The 20,790-nt window shown below is 38.0% G+C and overlaps 2 protein-coding genes across 3 annotated transcripts; one reads left to right on the plus strand and one right to left on the minus strand.

Annotated features, from left to right (window-relative positions):
- Positions 1-4,119: 4,119 nt before the first annotated feature.
- LOC139942517 (uncharacterized) lies at positions 4,120-7,813 on the minus strand. Its single transcript, XM_071939333.1, has 2 exons — positions 7,715-7,813; positions 4,120-5,259 (listed from the first exon to the last, which is right to left on the minus strand). The coding sequence occupies exon 2, from the start codon at positions 5,196-5,198 to the stop codon at positions 4,128-4,130; it is 1,071 nt and encodes a 356-aa protein (XP_071795434.1). The 5' UTR covers positions 5,199-5,259; positions 7,715-7,813; the 3' UTR covers positions 4,120-4,127.
- A 1,726-nt stretch (positions 7,814-9,539) lies between these two features.
- On the plus strand, positions 9,540-19,850 carry LOC139942515 (metal cation symporter ZIP14-like). Of its 2 annotated transcripts, none has more exons than XM_071939328.1 (9): positions 9,540-9,867; positions 11,127-11,310; positions 12,107-12,276; positions 13,059-13,196; positions 13,895-14,056; positions 14,553-14,784; positions 15,979-16,166; positions 16,608-16,759; positions 17,622-19,850. In XM_071939328.1, the coding sequence occupies exons 1-8, from the start codon at positions 9,577-9,579 to the stop codon at positions 16,755-16,757; spliced, it is 1,515 nt and encodes a 504-aa protein (XP_071795429.1). In that variant the 5' UTR covers positions 9,540-9,576; the 3' UTR covers positions 16,758-16,759; positions 17,622-19,850. The 2 variants fall into 2 exon arrangements, with proteins under 2 accessions (XP_071795429.1, XP_071795430.1); XM_071939329.1 differs by having other exon boundaries at positions 13,898-14,056.
- Positions 19,851-20,790: the final 940 nt, after the last annotated feature.

The raw sequence follows: 20,790 nt of genomic DNA on the forward strand, positions 1-20,790 counted from the left end.
TCATTATTTATATTAACATGTAAAAATGCACAATCAAACTAAATCTTTGCATGTATGCAAGCCAGGGTGTGTAACATCCAAGATTTAGGTTATGTTCTCATCAAATGTCTCATGACGCCACCTTAAAGGTGGAGCTTTAAAAGGAGTGGCTCTCTATGTTTCATTTGCAAATGAACACTCAGCTTCCAGTTCATTAAAATGTTTTTATATGGTCACAAGCACCATTCTATATTTGAAGTATTTATTTTGTTGAACCTTTTAAATGGTTATGTTTTTACAATTTAATCTTAGAATTTGGGTTTTTGAGGTGATGTTATTTGTTTATGTGTAGTGTTTTACCTGCGTGTTTTTAAGCCTGTTACTGTAATACTGACACTTCCCTGAAATAGTTTCATATTCAATTATGATTGAAAACATCAGTTGGGGGATAGTTTTTAACAATGCAAACGATATTTTGTTATACTTAGGGGTGTATTATTTGTTTTTATTATGATTTTTTTCAATGTAGCGCTAGTTTGTAGTCATAAATTGTGATGAAACACAATGTATGTAGTCACAGGATAACAAATCACGATTTTATACAACCACCATTTTAGTTAACCACCATTTTAATTAATCACCATTTCATACCAATATGGGCCATTTCACCACACCACATTCACAAATGGTTCTATGTTTTGAGCAAGTTTGTTATTATTTTGATTCTTGCAATAAACCGATTGATTTGAGGATCATCACTATGACTATTTTGGTCACATGATTGAAAAAGCACTTAGATTTCAACACTTGGCTTCTTTAACCTTGTAGTTTTACATTTCCTGTATTAATGTTTTAACCAATTAGTCATTAGTTTTAGATATTCATGCATTTTCCATCCATCACCAATGTGTATTAACATAACTGTAATAACAATGTCATGATGTTAAATTAGGTAATAGACAAATGCAACTTGAAATTTGGTAAACTTTATTACATATCTTTTAAGTTGTTTTACTACACTGTGTTTCTGCATGTCCTTTCTAAGCATCTAAACCCTCTAAGCACAAAACCTTGGTAAGCACAGACAAATACTGATTAGCAGAAACAGGTCACCAGCCAACATTCAATAAAGTTGATACTGTTGCCATTGGTGCACCACTTCTAGCTCAGCAAATAAAAACGAATTCACAGCATTATAAAAATGGGCATAGGGAATCACATCAAAGTTGTTGGTATTTATTGTTTCTTCGAAGCATCTTTTTTTCTTTTCTTGCAGCAGCCACATAGTCATTGCTGCAATTAATGTATCTTGTGCAATTGTGGTTTCTTTTTTGTATATTTTTAGCTATACTTTCTGTGTCCAAAAAGCAACCGACCCACTGTTGTACTTAATTTGTTTTAGCTAAAGTTTACGAGTGTGCTAGAGTATACAGTACAAACATCGGGGGGGGGGGGGGACTTCACTAATACATATTTCGCATGGTGTTCTAAGTCTTATTTTTTAAACAGTGTGAATTTGTTTGCTTTCCGTGTTTAAGTGTTATCCGTCCCAACAAAAAGTTTCAAAACTGTTGGATTTTGCTACACTTGCACCTAGTTTATTTGTAGTTGTTTGGGTTTATTATTTACTACATGTATCGGTACAGGTTTGATACTTTAAGGAGGCAACAAAGGCAATTGCCTTGTTTACCTTCAAATTCTTTACAGTAGAAATTTATAATTTCCTCATACATGTAGGGTGCCCTTTACAGAGGCCAAAATGCCTTGGTGCCCTTGCCCTTTCAAAAACGAAGCATACAGGCCTGCATACATGTAAAGACCTTTACATTTTCTTTTAAGAATTTAATTAATATTTTAAGATTGTATTAGACCAAACATATTCGTCTTTATGATGATAATTTTGCACTTTTTAATTTTAGATGCTTGTAAAAGAATAAGCATAAAATGTGTAGGGCCAAAAAACTAAATAATTGGGTCCTTTATTTAATCACTGAGTCACCCTCTGATGTCACCCGGAAACAAAACAGAATTATACCCTAATTAAGTAGAACTGAACTCCGATGTAATATTATGCAAAGAATCAAACTGCACATTTATTTTCATGACCTCACTCTTAAACCAAATTATGCAATGTTGACTCAAACCACCTGTTTTTTTGTGTACAGTACATGTTTTTTAAGCAAAGGTCACTACAAGAAAATTAGCTAATTCTGAGGGTTACACACCAATGTTCAAAAACCCTGATTATGTCCCGACATCTACAAATTGTGTGTCAGGCCTGGACTGTGTTGACATTTTCGTGATCTTCAACAGTTTCCCCATTGACTTTAAGATTTCCAAATGGAAGTGCCCTTTTTGCAAAATAAAAATGGCTTTGCCCTAACAATATGTTCAAAAATCAAGATATAATTTTCATTGATTTGCTTTCTTTAAATTGCATTGTGTTCATAATATTTTGCAGGATAACATAAATTCAGTAATAAGTAATTGTATTAATCTGACCTCATCACAGTGTGTCTTTAAAAATTGTAAATCTTGAGATGAATTAATACAATGTTTCTATTCAATATAATTATTTAAACTATCTTGTTTCAAGACTCATTTATTTTGTACTTCGTTTCAAAAAGTCCTCGTTTCAAAAGACCCTTTCCATGAATTACTGTATACATGTATGCTAATCACATTCACGCAGACAGTAAACCAAAATGTTAGTGCACACGACCCATTATGTGCAGTTTAATACAATATGTATTGTTGGAAGGGTCTATTCAACATGCTATGAAATTTTGTGCAGACCAGAATGCCATTTTGTACAATTCCTTGCGCGAACCGTACTTGTATCATATAATGTATCAGTTCCCAGACTGTAACTTGATTCTACATGAATTGAAACTATCCAACGGAATCTGTTTTTAATAGATGACAGGTTGTGTCTTACATAACAGGGCTCAAAATTAACACTTGACCACAGGCCAAGGCCTGTAATTTTAGTGTGGGGCCAGTAAACAGTACACATTGTTATACCTCGGTAACATATTGTGAAGTTTGATTGGTCTAGAACCAATCACGTGCCGTGGACCATGGACCATGGCTGCACAGCGCAGCGGGTAACATGAGTGATGTTAACCGGTGTACATCAATTTGATCGTTCCCACTGTTGGTCGATTTCCAGCGCTTAGTACGAAACGGCCCCGGGTTCGAGGGAACAGTGAAGAATGGTTTCTTATTTGAACAACTGTTTGTCTGCTTATTAAACTATGCATACTCCGTCGTAATTAATGTTTGAAGATGACAACATAACTTTGAGAAGAGGAATAATCGTGTTACCATGGTATAACAAGACAATTGTTGCACGCTGTGATTTGGGGTCCATGGGTTTTGCTTCGGGTGCCATTTCCCCCTCAGTTGTACAAAACGCCATGGACCCCGTCACAGAGTGCAACAATTGTATACTATAGGACAGGCCCGGTGGTCTTGTGTTTTTTCAATTGAATACATTTTCTCATTGTGCAATTTTCTTCTGACCAAATATTGACGGTAAATGGTGACTCTTTCAAAAGTATCGAAGTACACACACTCGTGCATAAAACACAAATGGGACAGATCTTCTTTTAGTGCTTGTTCAACTCATTTTGATCCTGGCTTTGTAAAATCAATTATTGTCATTTTTTGTAGAGCTACAAGCCCTGCAGTCTTGTAATTTGTTTTCTTCAGTTTTGAGCCTTGCATACAAATTTTTAAAGACCAGTGGTATACAGATATTGACTGCTTCATGTGTTTAAACTACGATGTCCGAGGCGATCCCTGGCAGGTTCTATTTTCCCTCCACTTCGTCTCGGGATAGTAGACTGCTCCAAGAATCAGTGAGGGCATCCTAATTTAGTTTTAACCGTAGCACGAATAAAAGCAGTCAATATTTGTTTAATAACACCCCAATGCCTAGGCGTCTAGGTACCAAGAAGCTGCTGTTGCTAAGGGTATAGACAATTGGTTGCATGGGTTAGTACATCAGTTGCCATGGGATAGTACATTGGTTGCTTCAGGTATAGTATCTTGCCCTTCAGCCTCCTAGTAAAAATAAGACATTATTTCAAGCACTCTTAACCAAAAAAAGGCATAATCTTTGACAATGTTCTGAGAGTTCATAACTAACTGTCATCAGTCCTTTCCCTAAGCCGCTTTCTCTGCTTAAATTTCCTGCTCTTAAAGCGTGACTCTTTATCCTGCTCTGACTGGTTGCTCATTGATTCCTCTTGTGTGAAGCTGTCTTCTGATTGGTTAATACGAGTTACTGTGTTGTCACTGAGATGATCCAAGACATGATCGTCGATCTTCTGCTTCAGTGAATCCATCAACTTCAGCTTCTTTGGTTTCTGCACTGAAGAACTCATACCTACTTCATAGTCTGCCATTTTGTACACACTGCCATAAACCTTTCTCTTGGGAGATTGTTCAGTCGACTCTTTGGATAAAACTGGTTTCTGGAAGACATGTTTACCGTCTTCACAAACCTCGGTTTCAATGCTTGACGTTGACTCTTCCTCCTTCCTCTTCTTTAAGTCATTCAGAAAGCCTAAAGCAACACTTCTATTAGCTGCATTTCCACACATGTTAGTCTCTTCTAGTGAGTACTTGGTGTACTTTTCAGGATTCACAAAGTGGTCAGGTGGTTGACGTCTTCCACCTCTAGGCCTTCTATTCCAAGCTCCCTGCCTCTGTCCTCTACTCCAATCAGGAGGTCTGTTGGTAGTCGTTTCCTCTTTAGACTCTTTGCTCTTTGGGTGGGTGCAAGGTTTACGGAAGATGGTTTTAGTATCCTGTGTTGATCTTATTGACTGCTTAGCTTCAGTACCTAGAGAGTGAGACTTGGAGACGAGGCTGCTGTGATGTCCATGAACATCTCTGTCTTGGTTTGTCTTTAAGTCATCTTTCCCTGACAGAGTGTCATATTCAGATCTGACAGGCTTCTTAAAGATACAACCTCTCTCAATAAATCTTCTTTCCTCCTTATCCCCACCTTCATCATCATCAACGACTTTGAAACTTTTGGTTTCAGATTCATACTTCTGCTCCATCACCTCCAATGACCCAAAGATGTCTGCACTCTTAGATTTAAAGTGACTGTCTCGGGCTGAGCCAGTCTGCAGCTGAAAGATCTTGGATGTCTCAGCCGTGCAATCTGCTGAAGAACATTGACTCATGTTACTTTCTCTATCCATTTTGATACAGAGTAGACATCTACTGCAATAAAGCTGCCTACTGCACTGCAATACTTGACATCTGTTTGTAAATAATACAATAGGAAAGTTGTTAAAAGATTGTTTAAAATAAGAAAGGTCAAGCGTGAGCATTGAGAGTGAGCACTGCCTACTACCTAGTACAAGTGTTTACTACTGACTGTAAATATACATGTACGCTACAATAATTAATGATGTTACAATACAAAGTAAAGTAATACATGTACCATCATGACCATGGAGCAATAAACTGTTGTACTTGTTAGAATTTTGTTGAGATTAAAATTAGTTAATTGAGCAATAGTCAATTACTATACGTAGTATAGGCGGTCCTGTGTTCGTTTTAACCCTAAAATCGTGGTACTGTCTTTTTACGTCATTGCGCGCGATGTAATTTAGAGATAGGCAATGCTCCACCGATAAGTTGTACTTGTTAATTATACAAAAAGTTTGGGTATTTCCGCTTTTTCTACAAGGTACAAAAAATTAGTCATACTGTCAGGGCCATAAGTATTGTTTTGTGGCCGCTGCAAAAGTTTAAACAAACATTTTTGATGTACAATTCCTGATGATCAAATCACAAGACTTTTTTAGCTGAGCATTCTGGGAAAAAAATTACAGAGGCCTAAAGAAGCCATGTACCTTGCATCAGATTATTTTTATTACCCATCTCTAAATTTTGGTCAATGGAGAATGTAAGAAGATGTTTGTCAAGAAGATGTAACTTTGTACCTAGGGGGTCGTTTACATCGCGCGCAATGACGTAAAAGACCGCGGTTTAAGGGTTAAAACAAATACAGGACCGCCTACGTACGATACATGGTGCTCCACTTTTTCATTCTTAATCTTCAAGTACAATACGTGCTAAAGTAACAATCACTCAGATGCTCGAAATACTAGGGGGATACAAACATATACTACTTTTATATCCTACTTCCTCTGTTTTTATTACACAGTGCGTATTGTGAGTGTCAATGCGTCACGCTCCGTATACGAACAGTGCGAGTATTACGTTCTCAACTTTGTGTGCATGCATGCTGTTCATCCCGAAATACGTTCTGAAATTTTAAACTTTGCGCGTTGCATGTGAGACTGGAAGATAAATTTGTTATTCCACGCACGCTCCTGGAATACACAAAAAATATAGTTCGTCTGCTTCCCATCTCGGCCTCGTTGGATATGGGACGCAGAAGCGCTATATTTTTTCGTAGGCCTATCCACTCGCGCTTGTGTGATTACTTATAATATGAAATAATAAAGTATCTAATTTACTAGTTGCAATAACAAAACCCTCCTCACGACGGCAGAGACGCAGGGTTACGAGGTTCTCTCGAGCGGCAAACAACAATCTGGTCCAACACGTACAATTTCGATAGCCTTCACCAGATTTGCCCCATTTTTACCAGTTTCAAATATCATGACACAAATTCTACCGGCACGAGCTTGATCCTCAATGTCTAATGCATCCTGTTATAAGACTCAAAACACCCTTGAGGAAATATTTTGAAAAAAAAGGACAAAAACTTACCAGAAATGGTCACAAATGGGTCAAATCTGGTGTACATGTTGGACCAGATTGTCGTTTGCCACTCAAGAGAATCTCGTAACACGACGCGAAGAGGGAGGAGGGTTAGGTTATCGCAACTACTACTATACTAATTTACCTCAATCAATGATACATGTAGGCCTATCTATATAATAATCCTTTTTTGTAAAAATGAGTGAAAAAGAGGTAGCGCCATAGGCCCTATGGAAAGTTCTATTTTTTTTCAATTCAAAGAAAAAGCCATGATGTCGCGAAATTTGGGCTGACAGTCTACATACAGGATACTTGTTCATACATGGCTTTGTCTATGATTTGGAGGAAAGTATGGGTGTGAACATTGAAGGCAGCAAACAAGGCAAGGGTAGGGTCGCAGGGAAGGGATGTCAACCTAAGGGCACATAGACCTTTTCGCAAATACCATTGCGCAACCGCAGACTGTTGAATAAGCATGATAAGGTGCATGCTGGTCTAGCTAGCGTCCAAATTTGATACTGATAATAATATAGCTAGCTAGACCAGCATGCACCTCATTCCACGTCTATTGTGGCCGAACGAGTATTTCTTATTTGCGATAAAAGGTCTATCTCAGAGTCAGATCTATAATTATCATGAAGAAAATAGATCTTTCTTCCTCCATGCTATAAATATAATTATATATTTGTTTATTATGGATTAGATTTAGAAGGGGGCAAGGCAAAAACACACTTTTTCATTTATGTCTGTTTATAAATATTAGCATTTTTAATTTTTTTAGTAATTAATACTAGGCCTACTGTACTAGGCCTAGTACATGTAGTACTACTACTAGTATGGTGCACCCTACTAGTATAGTAGTAGTACTAGTAGTGTTTAATAATAAATGATAATTCAAACCGAAAACTTAAACAAATCTGACAAAATCATAATACCCTTGCTAAGAATCATCAGATTTGTATTACAACTCTCCACTTACCATTCGAGTAGAAATCTTGGATGAACCATGATGATCAAAAATTCGTTTAAAACGGGAGTTCTATCTAGTTATTACACTGCAACTGTAGCTCTAGTAGCGATGCTTCATGGTTCATTGCTGAGTAGTCTAGCGCCCCCTGTTGACGATTATGCGCTCTGCTAATACTAGCGCCCTCTTTTGAATCATTCATCTTTAGTCCATAATAATAAAAATCCCATGGCGGACAGATCGATTTGCTCGGTTAATAAATCTTATTTTAAAACGGCCAAGCAACTACCCGATCCAAGTGAGAATCCTGGTCTTTGACAATGATTACCAAACGCCAACACACTAATGAGATTGATAACAAACTTACACAAAGTTTAATTCTGGTTAAATATAAAATGCCTGTAATAAATTTAGATCTATGAAATCGATTTACATTAAAACTGCGATGTAAACATTGAACTGACTTCATAACACCGTCCCACCATGCGACGACTGACTTCATAACACCGTCCCACCATGCGACGACTGACTTCATAACACCGCCATAACACATGCGACGTGCGACGACTGACTTCAAAACACCGCCATGCGACATGCGACGATTTACGATTTTGCTGGTCACCTACTTCCAGCATCGAACAATGGTAGCAATTCGGGATATTCGTCGGTGTGGAACATCCCTGAAGCTTCAAATAATCACATAATCAACAAATTTAATAATTAAGATACATGAGATTTTTTTTGTCTTCATTTATTTCACCCACCCGCTGCAGGCATTACACCTTCCAATGTTGGTAAACAAACCACTCTGGTTGGTATGGTCTGCCGCCTGATAATAAAACATTCAATTTTGCTTTGATATTCTGACAAACAAATATCTCCTATGGTTGGATGGTTCGTTTTCAACAAATTCAACGCTTTTTGTATTAGTTGTATGAGATATTGTGTCGAACTGTGGCAATCTGTTGTTGTTTTGCACTTGTGGCTTTCCATGGTTTTCCCACCTCCGCCTGTTGGCAAAAACTCAGGCTGTGACGTTGCGATAAAAAGTTCTGTTATCGTTAATAGCATTGTCATAATAAAACCAATCGAACCCCAGTGGGTGACTTTAGACCCGCCCACTTAAACAAAGCCTTTCAGTTGAAACTAATAAACAAGGCCTTTGCATCATTCAACTGTATGATGCAAAGGCCTTGTTTAAGTGGGCGGGTCTAAAGTCACCCACTGGGGTTCGATTGGTTTTATTATGGCAATGCTATTAACGATGACAGAACTTTTTATCGCAACGCAATTAATATTATTCAGTTGAACAGTTGAAGCTAAACGAACGCAACCATTGTCACTGCACGTTTATCATAATATTTTTGTATCCAATGGAATCACTGGATCTAGCGGCAGGGACCTGTCTTTATCCTTGCGGATAAAGACAGCGGCCCACTAAGCACGATTCCACAGTTGTTCGAATCCTCTTTCCACGTTTTGCCGCCAGGGCTGGCCAACAAATAGTGGTAACGAGGTGGTTAATTGCTGCACACATGCGATCCATTAGGCTCCGCCCACGGCGCCCGCCGTGTGAGCAAGAACACGTGAGCCTCTCCCATGGTGTTACTATGCTATACTCTGCTGCGCGTGCCCAGCATACGCGCACGTAATGTCGGACTTTTGGTTGCGACTGGTCAATGCGCAATGGGGCGGAGCTTAATAGATCGGTCTATTGCTGGGCTCACTTCAGCTTGGTTGATTTTAGATAAAAGAACAAAACAAAGTCAACAAAAAATGTGAGCTCAGTTGTAGACTGTCTTGCTAAATAACCGTAACCAACCGATAATTCATTAAATACTGCATTAAGGGATGCATTAATCCTGGCCTTAAATATGGCACGGGTTTCGTTTTCATTGCAGAAATGTGTACTGCTTTTGTGTCGTTTCATCGTTTTGACCGAGGTGATTTTCTCAGTCGTGGCTGTTGGTGCCACTGCGTCGACGGGGTCACGCAACGCGATTGACGGCCAAAGGAAACGACGCAATGCCGCTGAGCATGACGAGAACACCGTTGGACTTCCAAGTTCGGAGTTTTTCGTCGAGGAAATTGTCAACACTTTTGGTTCAAATGGAAACATGAATCAGGAGCATTTTCAGGTTTTGCTACAACGAGTCGGCGCTGAGGTTTGTTTGATATTTTATGTCTACTTGTAATATGTCGCAGTGCCGATGGAAACCAGTATTTTTACTGATTTGGCTTACCCTGGTTAAGTAAAGGGGGGGGGGGGGGAAAGGGGACAACAAATTTATTATTGATTTTGTTTTGATTATTTTTGTAATTTATTTGTACTAAAGCCACTGGACACTTTCTGAACAGAACAAAAATTAAAAGTTCACAGATTTATAAATTACTTACAGGGTTAACATAAGGTAATGGTGAAAGGCTTCCCTTGAAATATTATTCCTTGAAATGCTGTACTTTTTGAGACAACATTAAAACAATGATCAATTCTCGATATCGAGAATAATGGATTTATTTTAAACACATGTCATGAAACGGCGAAAAGTGCGGAAGCAAGGGTGAGTTTTCCCGTTATTTTCTCCCGACTCCGATGACCGATATTGAGCCTTAATTTTCACAGGTTTGTTATTTATAATAATGTAAGTTGTGATACACGAAGTGTGGGCCTTTGGACAATACTATTTACCGATGTTGTGCGATTGCTTAAAACCAACACAAAATAAATAAAACATCAGCCTGGCTTTATTTAGTTGAAATTTATTTATCATCATATTAATGATAACTTTATGATTTGATAATATTTCTTTATTGAAAAAGTTAGATCCAATTATGAACAATTATTTTGAAATTGACCGTCTTCACTATTCAGCTGAAAATTTCACAGCTGACTTTTATTGACTTAAAGACAGTGTATACTATTGGTAATTACAAGCATACAACTTTACTTGGTAACGAGTAATGGGGAGAGGATGGTAGTATAACACTGTGTGAGAAACGGCTCCCTCTGAATTGGAGTACTTGTCGAGAAAGAAATAATTTTTCACGAATTTGATTGCGAGACCCCAGATTTTGAATTTGAGGTCTCAAAATCAAGCATCTGAAAGCACACAACTTCTTGTAACAAGGGTGCTTTTTATTTTATTATTATCTCGCCACTTTCACAGGTTTGTTATTTTATGCATATGTTGATGTACACCTAGTGAGAAGACTGGTCTTTGACAATATTACCAATAGTGTCCAGAGTCTTTGAATTTGCCCAAAAGTAAAGCCCGGTTCATACTTCCTGCAAATGCTTTGTGCAAAGCGAATCTCCTAGCGTCACAATATTGGAAAGAGAGTGCGTACCAATTATTGCGTCCCAAAAATACGCTGTGCATAATGCAGATTACATTGACTGTAACTTTTGTTTTTCATCCTACAGTGCTATACGTCATCAGAACTCTTGAGCATTCATTCCTCCAGTGAGGAGCAATTACTGAATGATACAGTAGACGTTATAAAGGCCCTATGTCCAACTATAATGTACCAGGCTTCAACTGATGAGTGTGTAGCTTTAGATGATACAGGGCCTGCTAAAGATAGAGGACCTCCAACTACTGCACAAGGTATGTCAAACTCACTTAAGGATAAACAAGTTAGTTCTATAAGATTTAGTACAACATCCTACAAGATGTGGTGTGCTGGCATAAAATAACACAAACACAACACCTTTGAAAATGTGGGCTCAATATTGGTCATCGAATTTGCAAGAGAATGACGGAAGAAAATCGCCCTAATTGCATTACACTGTGTGCTTACAATGTGCTTAATAAAATACTTTAAAGCTGAAGTCTTTTTATTATTTGTCAAAAACTACGTTCCTACTTCAGAGGGAGCCGTTTCTCACAATGTTTTAAACTATCAACATCTCTCCATTGCTAATTACAAAGTGTGTTCTAATTTTAATAATTGTTTTGAGTTATCAATAGTGTTCTGTGCCTTTAAAACGTGTGTCCTTTTCAAGGCAAGATACCTTAACTATTGTTTCTTTGTCCTTTTGATAGGGTTCAACATGTTCAAAGGCTACGTGTGTTGTGTTAATTGCATGTTAAAAACCCAGCTCACTTAAAATCATTTTTAGGGGTTTTCTGATTTGATTGGCTGCTGGTCACAGGAAAACCAAAGGGAATCTTTTTCTGGTTTTGATCACTTTGCTTTAAATCTGAAAAAAATTCTACATAGCTTACTCCTTAAACGTGTATTTTTTTCATCAGTACAATGCAGTATGGGGTAACAGAGTCCTCCAATCACCAAAGCTATCTTCTTTTGACATTATTTGATTGTATTCCCACAGTATGGGGTAACTGAGTTACCCCATATAGCTATAGCTTCTTTTGACAATACTTGAATGTTTTCCCACAGTATGGGGTTACGGAGTCCTCTTTGTAACAATCATAAATGCCAGTGCACTGATGGGAGCTTGCATCATTCCCTGCATGAATAAGAAGATGTATAAGATGGTACTGAACTACCTCATTGGATTGGCTGTTGGAACATTGAGTGGTAATGCACTGCTTTGTCTAATACCAGAGGTAAGTACACATAGATATATAAAATTACACCAAAAACCCCATCACAATCAGAAGATTTAATTGTACAGGTCGGTTAGGCACTTATGGCTAGAGCACCAACTCTTGTTTCCGTGCAATCTCCTACCTTGAATATCTTACGTCCTCCTTCGAGGATCATGAATTACGTCACTGATCTGCCTTGAGCTTCTGTCAATCCCAGTCCATAAAGTACCAGGCACCTTTGACCAGGCATTTATTTCACATAAAGATTTGCAGTGAACTCTAATTGCTTGCTGTTGCATGGAAGACCACCGGAAGTGCAGCTGCCAAACACTAACCCCAGACCAATCAGAACACATGTAGAAAGCTTACGTCACTGCACGTTTATCCAATCAAACCACTGACTCTGTAAAACCAATACCTACATTATCAGTGCCATTATCCTTGCGGATAAAGACGGGGGACCAGTCTAGGATGCAGACATTCTCGCTTCATGACTGAGGAACTCATTATGGGTGCGTTCGTTTAGCTTCCCTGGGTCGACCCCGGTGTATGTGTTTTTTTTTACTAGGACGAACGCGGGTAATTATCTGCACACGTTCGTCCTGGAAAAAGAAAACGCCACACACCGGGGTCGACCGAGGGAAGCTAAACGAACGCACCCTATATCTTTCTAGTGCGAAGACTGGTACACATTTGAGTTGTAATTAGCAATCAATTACAAATCAACCTTGGATGTAGCAAAAAGGGCATTTGAAACAGCAATCCATTATATAATAACACATGTATGTTTGTATTTATAGACACATGGAATGCACGTCGGTACACATGGATTGAACGTTGTCTGGAAGAATACAACAATCCTTGGTGGCATCTATCTATTTTTCGTCGTTGAGCGTGTTCTGAAAATGATGTCACAGAGAAAAGAGTCCAACCACAAGGTGAGTATAGTACAAAACGATACAAAAAGTCATGATATTTAACGGAGGCAACTGGTGATTGGTTTGGTGTTCCATGCAATGTCAATGTCCAAGGGTATCAGAATTTAGCAAAAAATAAGCTAAGCACAAACAAATTTTGCTTACCAGTACAAGGTTAGAAGCTTTGAATGCCATTCCACATGTTCTATCAGGCTCACGTTTCCTGCTAATTTTTGCTAAGATTTTTTGTTATTATAAGCACAATAAAATTTACTGCTTTTGGGCCCTTTGGACAGCAGAGGCCAAAATCTCCGTGTAATGCCAGGTCTGGTAAGAGTATACAGAACAAACAACCTTATTCTATTTATGAACAAATAACTAAGCTAAATAGTTTGTACAAAATGCAATTATATACATTGGGACGATGATATGTCATGAAAGAAGTTGAGATAAGTGAGGACTTTTAAACTGCAGCGGAGGAAGCAACTATGGAGAATAAACCAAAGTGTTAAAACTATGATATCGGGAGTTGGAATTGATCCTGAATTTCTTGGATTCTGATTTTTGATTCTCACACTACAGCAGAAGCATTTGCAAGCTGACGACACAATGCATGTATGCAACTATGGAGAATAAACCAAAGTGTTAAAACTATGATTTCGGGAGTTGGAATTGATCCTGAATTTCTTGGATTCTGATTTTTGTTTCCTACACTATAGCAGAAGTTTTTGCAAGCTGACGACACAATGCATGTGACTGCTATGCATGATTTAGAACCTCGTCATGATATGTATAAGATCACATCTGGAGATAGTGCACTGGGTATTAATAATGGCATCATCAACTCGGATAACGGCTTAGCGGCTACTGTTACAAATCAGGTATTAATAATAACAGTCATAGCACTGTATGCTTCGTTTTTGAAATTAAAACCCAAAGTGTTGGACTCTGATTATGGTGATACGCCAGATACCTTGTAAAGCTTAATCAGTTATAAGAGCAGTCCAACAAATTCAAACAAAACATTAAGTTGGATGTGAAAGGTTAAAATGGTAATACTTGAGTGATTCAAACATTCTCATCAGATCTTAATTCTTTGTAGATTACGTCTTTTTTTGGTAATTGTTTTATTCGCTGTGAGCGTGACTTACCGTAATCTAATTCAGAGTTGTTGACTTCGTTCTGCTAGCTGATTTGGTTTATGACCTCTGGGTATTGTAAACAAACCCATCGGGGTCAAGTATGAACCCTTAGCCATTGTAAACCTGTTATTGGTAAGTGACCAGCAATGTTGTTGCATTTAGAACCATCCGAAACAAAACAAAAATTCATCCGTTTTGGTTAATATTATATCTAAATTTTCTTTCCAATGCTAAGGTACAGAATGGAACATCTAAGCCCCAACATGAAGACGTACATTCTCATCTACCGATGACAACAATGTCAGGAAAGATTCGCATTGCATCAGTGGCTTACATGATTATATTCGGTGACGGTCTTCATAACTTTGTGGATGGATTAGCGATCGGAGTGTCATTTTCTACGTCAGTCTTCCAGGGAATCTCGACTTCCATTGCTGTCATTTGTGAAGAAATCCCTCATGAACTAGGTTTGTTGGCAATTTAGGCCTTGTGAATAATCTTACAAATGAATACTTATAGGAATGTATACGATTGGTACTTGGAACCCAGTGCTTGTTTCAATCATGAGAATTTCATTACAAAAAGTCGTAGCAGTTTTAAATATTGCTGACAATCTGCGCATATGTAAATATTTATCTCACAATTCTCTTATTATCCATGCCTTGATCACTAGCCGTCTCGATTATTGTAACGGCTTGTTTTTTGGTCTTCCACTTGTTCAACTGGCAAATACAAAGAGTTCAGAAAGCTGCCGCAAGGCTAATTGGTAATACAAACAGTTTTTTGTCATATAACCCCAATCCTGAAGGAACTGCATTGGCTGCCAATTAAATTTGATTTTTTTTTTTCGTTTGGATTAATTAATTTTCATAATTTTATTTTTTACAGGAATTGTGTTAAATTGTTAAGCGCTCTCGAACAGGCTGGTCCTGGAGAGAGCGCAATAATAAGTTCAATAAATTATTATTATTATGTATGTCTAATAACATGTCTGTATCCCAACTGCGAATTATTCTGCCTTCTTATAAGACATAACACAGCGGGTTTAGGAGCGGGTAATGCAAATATCATTCAAACTGTCTCTAGCTAGCGGGCATTGTAGGTTGTCTAGTCGGTAAGCCACTGCTCTAAAATTGCGAAGGTCGCGGGTTAGAATCCCAAACGAGTATTAAGCCTTTCATTTCCTTTTAACAGAACTCGGGAAAGTACTGGGTATTGGCCTACAGTGCTTACACACAAAAGGCTAAAACTTGTTTTGTTTATTTATTTTTGTTGTCTTCACTATTATCGTCTGAAGTAGTTTCAACCCATTGCTTTTCTCGAAAACCATGATTATGTCACGCTAAAATGTAAACATAATTATTGATGTTTTTTTTTAATGTATGTTATCAATTTCTTTGTACTACTTCCCGTAGCTCATTGTATCTGTCATATGATAGCAGTATTTATTGGAGCTTGTTTTAATGATGTATAATGTTGTTGGTGATGTAGTTGTTGAATAAACGGAGTAGTATAACTCCACATCAAGACAGGAGAAAAAAGAAAAAAGAAAAAAATATATATTCTTTATCCCTGATGCAAATTTAAATACATATATAAGATTGTTGTGAGTACATGGAATATGATCATTATATCTAACTTGATACTTGTTATTTCTACAGGGGACTTTGCAATTCTAATCAAGTCTGGCATGACAGTGAAGCAAGCGTTGACATTCAACTTCCTATCAGCGCTTACGTGTTATGGGGGGCTGGTTGTTGGCATTCTAGTTGGACAGCTGACGTCTGCTGAGCCGTATATATTAGCTCTGGCCGGTGGAATGTTTCTGTATATTTCTTTGGTTGATATGGTACGTTATATCCACCCTCCCCTCCAAGATTTACTATCAATCCAAACAGCTTGGAGAACACAACTGTAAACAGGACTTCCTTCTTGCAGACTTGAAGAGTGAACGCTGTCTATACAGCTCAAACTCAGCAGTTGTGAAAATTGGTGATTTGCTTAAAATCTGGCAACACTCCATGGGTTTGATAATATTATTAATACTATTATTATGTGCCATAGTTAAATATGGCTGATATTACTACGAGAGGTTTGCGGTAAGCACCATGTGAAAAACTCTTTGAGTAATATTGCTTCTCAAAATAACAAGTGGTTGACAACTCAATGTTTGGATCAGTATGCTCTGATAATCTTCAGGAGAATGCTGGACTCTTGGTATTACATGCTACTTATTATAAAATTCAAACTTGTGTAACTCTGTTGTGTTTGATTGTGTTTTGACCGATAGTTACCCGAGCTCAACGCTACCACGGATCAAAAAGAGTTTAATTTAAGAAACTCCTTGAAAACATTTGCGATCCAAAATGCTGGTCTGCTGACTGGGTATGGCATTATGATTCTACTAACTGTTTATGAAGAACATATACAGATCTCATAATGGTAAGAAGGAGTTGAAACCTTGTATGGTGGGATGACAATAGGCCATTGCAATAACACCATGAACATTATAATTTAAACAGTTTCAGGGTTTTTATTCTTTTATTCCCTTATTAATGAGTACCCTTGACAGTTTCGCTATTCCGATTGGTGGAGAGCACGTCACGTGGGGGCGTTTAAACGGCTCAAAAAGACATAGCCTGAACATCTGACGTCACACTTCGAGGCTCGGTTAATAACGCCAGAGACCTGCGTCGAGACCGGCGTGTATAATAACCTTTGACCTATCATTTCACATAGAGCTGCAGCAGCTGCAGCGTCGCAGTCTTATTCTATTGCAGACTTGACAACAGTGACTGTTTGGGCATCAATGTCACTGCACGTATATCATATCATTGTATCCAATGGAATCACTGGATCTAGCAGAGACAGAGGCCCAGTTTTATAAAGACACAGCTGGAGCTGTTTAAGACCGGCTGGCTTCGCATGTTGGGCTTGCGATGTAATTTACGAGTACACACAGCCAAACGCGCACAAAACAGAATTTTGCAAAGGCTTTCGAAAAAGTAAAAACTAAAAAAATCGCTGAAGAAACCGATTGTCACAGATTGTCTGTAAACCATTTTTTATTTTCATTTTTGCTTTTTAGCAAAAGGGCATTTTTGAATGGGTCGAGACAGAGTGATAAAGGCCCTCGCCTGGCAATAACCCTGCCGGGCGGACAGCCATTTAAGACCTCATCCCTACTCTTTTATTCCCTTATTTCTTGGCTTTTAAACTACCTCAGTTTGAGATATTTCTGTGGAAGATTGATTGAAACTTTTTATTGGGTGATTACCAATTCTAGTTTTTATTGTTGTTGTAGAGTGTGTACACTACTGTATTGAACATCGCAAGAGAATGGTGAGGCAAACTGCTGCAAGACAACGAGTATTTGAAAGGAAGAAGCACAATTGGAAAGTATATTTTAATCCAGATCATTATAAGGGGTCACAAAAGCTTTCATCATGGGTAACTATTATACAATTGAGGGGAAGAAGTTCTCATTACGTTAAATTATTACGTGTTTGTTGCCCAAATTCTGCCCTTGGGTGAGGGAGAAAAGTAACAATATTTATAATTTGATATTGAGCTTGGTGTGATTTTGAATCTATTGTTGATGTATAACCTTAATTAACTCTGCACAATAAATATTGACCCCGTGAAACAACAACATAGTATGTCGCATTGATAATGCAGCATCAAACTAGTTAACTATTCTTAGAAATGTTGAAGGCTAGTTTTTTAAAGTATTGCTATTAAGTTATGAGACCCATTAATACAAAACCCTACAGGTGTTTTCTTGAGCAGTCAGCTGCCAACCATGCATCTGAATACCACCGCAAACCTCTCCTCATATTTCAAACTGAGTGGGTTCTTTGCGGCTGCACACCCCATCTGAGGAAACGAAGCAATGTAATGATGATTTAAAGTGTCTTGACCGGGATTCAAACATGCATTATGCTGGACAGAAATAAACGCAGGAGCCTGAAGCCCGGTTCATACTTCTTGCGAATGCTTATTCCGATGCGAATTTCACTGCGTCACAAAGGAAAATTGAGCGCGTACCGAGTGTTGCGTCACCAAAATTCCCTTCGCATTTGCAGGAAGTATGAACCGGGCTTCAGTCTGTCACATTTGACTGCTTATACCTTGCAAATAACACCTTACTGTGACCTGTATTGTAAGTAAATCGATCAATTAGAGTAAATCATTTTGATATCGAGGCTGTTCATTCAGTTGTGGCCACATTATAATAATGCCATTTCACTGTTTCCAAGAAGTGTCTCATGTTGGCATGGGACATCACATTATAAAGTCTAGTTCATCAAAAGAAAAATCCAATAAGATGTCCCCAAACCAAAATGAATGGTTCATTTTGGTGAATTGTGGTCAAAGCAAAGAGATTTGACATAAAACTCTCTTTGTGTTTAAATGAAGTATCAATTTATCTTTAAACATTTACTTCAGCTACAAACAGAAAATGTTACTCAAAAATAGTTATGGTTGTTGAATGGGAGAATTAAAAACTTTTTTAGGTTCCACTATGATGACATCATCAAGTGTCATGTGACACTTTTGAGGCACATTTCATTATTTATATTAACAGGTAAAAATGCACAATCAAGCTAAATCTTTGCATGTATGCAAGCCAGGGTGTGTAACATCCAAGAATTACGGTATGTTTTCATCAAATGTCTCATGACGCCACCTTAAAGGTGGAGCTTTAAAAGGAGTGGCTCTCTATGTTTCATTTGCAAATGAACACTCAGCTTCCAGTCCATTAAAATGTTGTTTTTATATGGTCACAAGCACCATTCTATTTTGAAGTATTTATTTTATTGAACATTTTAAAGGGTTTTGTTTTTAAAATTTAATCTAAGAATTTTGGTTTTTGAGGTTATGTGTTTGTTAATGTGTAGTGTTGTACTTGCATGGTTTTAAGCCTGTAACTGTATACTCACACTTCACTTATTAATATAGTTTCATATTCAATTATGATTGAAAACATCAGTTGGGTGATAGTTGTTGGCAATGCGAACGATATTTTGATATGTTCTAGTTAGGGGTGTATTATTTTTGTATGTTATAATTGTAACGTAGGCCCCTATTATTATTATTATTATTTTATTTTTATTTTTATTTAGTGCTAGTTTGTGGTCATATAAATTGTGATTAAACACAATGCTAATATATAGCTTCAGGATAACAAACCATCTTTTTAATCAACCACCATTTTATACCAATATGAGGCAATCCACCACACCAAATTCAGTTAATGCTGTCTGGCCTATGACCATTAAAATTAATGTTTTATTACCCACTATGGTTTTTAATGAACCTGAAATAATATTATGATAATGTAGTGCATGCATCTACACAGTGCAGCGTCAATGATAGTGCATTATGCACCCCGCAATACACGCTCAGCGAGCATGATAGGCGTGTGTGATTGGACGTCAAAATTAATAATTCATTTGCCTCACATCCTGTGTTGTCTGATAGGTCTGACGAACGATATACATATTCATGAGCTGCATACTAGCATATCCTAGAGCCCCCCCCCCCCCCCAATTTCGTCCACTATTGGATTTTTTTTAATACAACACATTAAAACGGGACGATACAGACCCGACAAGGCTGTCGGCCTGACGGCCTCCGCATGCGGTTAGTGGTGTACGAGTGCGATGACTTGTGTGAACAGTATTCGTGCGATGTGACAGTGTGTATACGGGTGGGTCATTCGGTGTGATCGCACACACCATGCACAGGGTATACGGCGGGTGGGTTTACAGCTGCGTCTTTTCGGAGCGAATAATGCGACTGCCTTGAGCAAGGCTACGCTCGCTAAAGTTGATCACCGATCGCATAGGACCACCACCGGTGACAAATTTGATCACCGGTTGCAAAGACCATCACCGATGATTAAATGCCTCTTTGGCGTTCCATAGTTTTAGGCCTCAGACGAACTTCTTCAGCTGGTGGCACACAGTGGGTTTCTTCAAACTGCAAGCGGTTTGTTGTTGACTCTTTGACCTAGTGTCCAAAAATAGTGTTACTGTCAGTCTCAAAACATCCACATTACACTTGAACGGTTGAACTTGTAACATAAAACTCTCTGGATAGACTTGACACATCTCTTCTTCAGCTGGAGGTACATAGTCCGAAACATGGCGGTTATAGCCTCAAGATGTCATTTCCAAGGTCATCGTCTCAATACATGTGGTAGTAAAATCAACCATTATGAAAAATTCATTTTTATTTGGTCTGTATGAGGAATGGTTAAGTCTACAATTTGTTACAAAGAATATTATCCTCTATCTCCAATCATCAGTTCTTCAACTCAATGAAAACCAAACGCAATTCATGACACGACATTCCAGGTGTTGTTTTGTATTTGTGTTTGCTAGATACTTTTCCAACAAAAAAATTTGAGCTCCTCATTTAAGACACTTTTCACCATCAGTTGGCTCTAGTGTTGCAACTGGGGAAGG

Source organism: Asterias amurensis, chromosome 10 (assembly GCF_032118995.1).
Source record: "Asterias amurensis chromosome 10, ASM3211899v1".
NCBI classification, from domain to species: domain Eukaryota; kingdom Metazoa; phylum Echinodermata; class Asteroidea; order Forcipulatida; family Asteriidae; genus Asterias; species Asterias amurensis.

Coding starts and splice junctions, on each gene's coding strand:
- LOC139942517 (XM_071939333.1), bottom strand. CDS start 5,198: ATGGATAGAGAAAGTAACATGAGTCAATGTTCTTCAGCAGATTGCACG.
- LOC139942515 (XM_071939328.1), top strand. CDS start 9,577: ATGGCACGGGTTTCGTTTTCATTGCAGAAATGTGTACTGCTTTTGTGT. Junction 9,868..11,126: donor TACAACGAGTCGGCGCTGAG/GTTTGTTTGATA, acceptor TTCATCCTACAG/TGCTATACGTCATCAGAACT. Junction 16,167..16,607: donor ATATTTCTTTGGTTGATATG/GTACGTTATATC, acceptor TTTGACCGATAG/TTACCCGAGCTCAACGCTAC.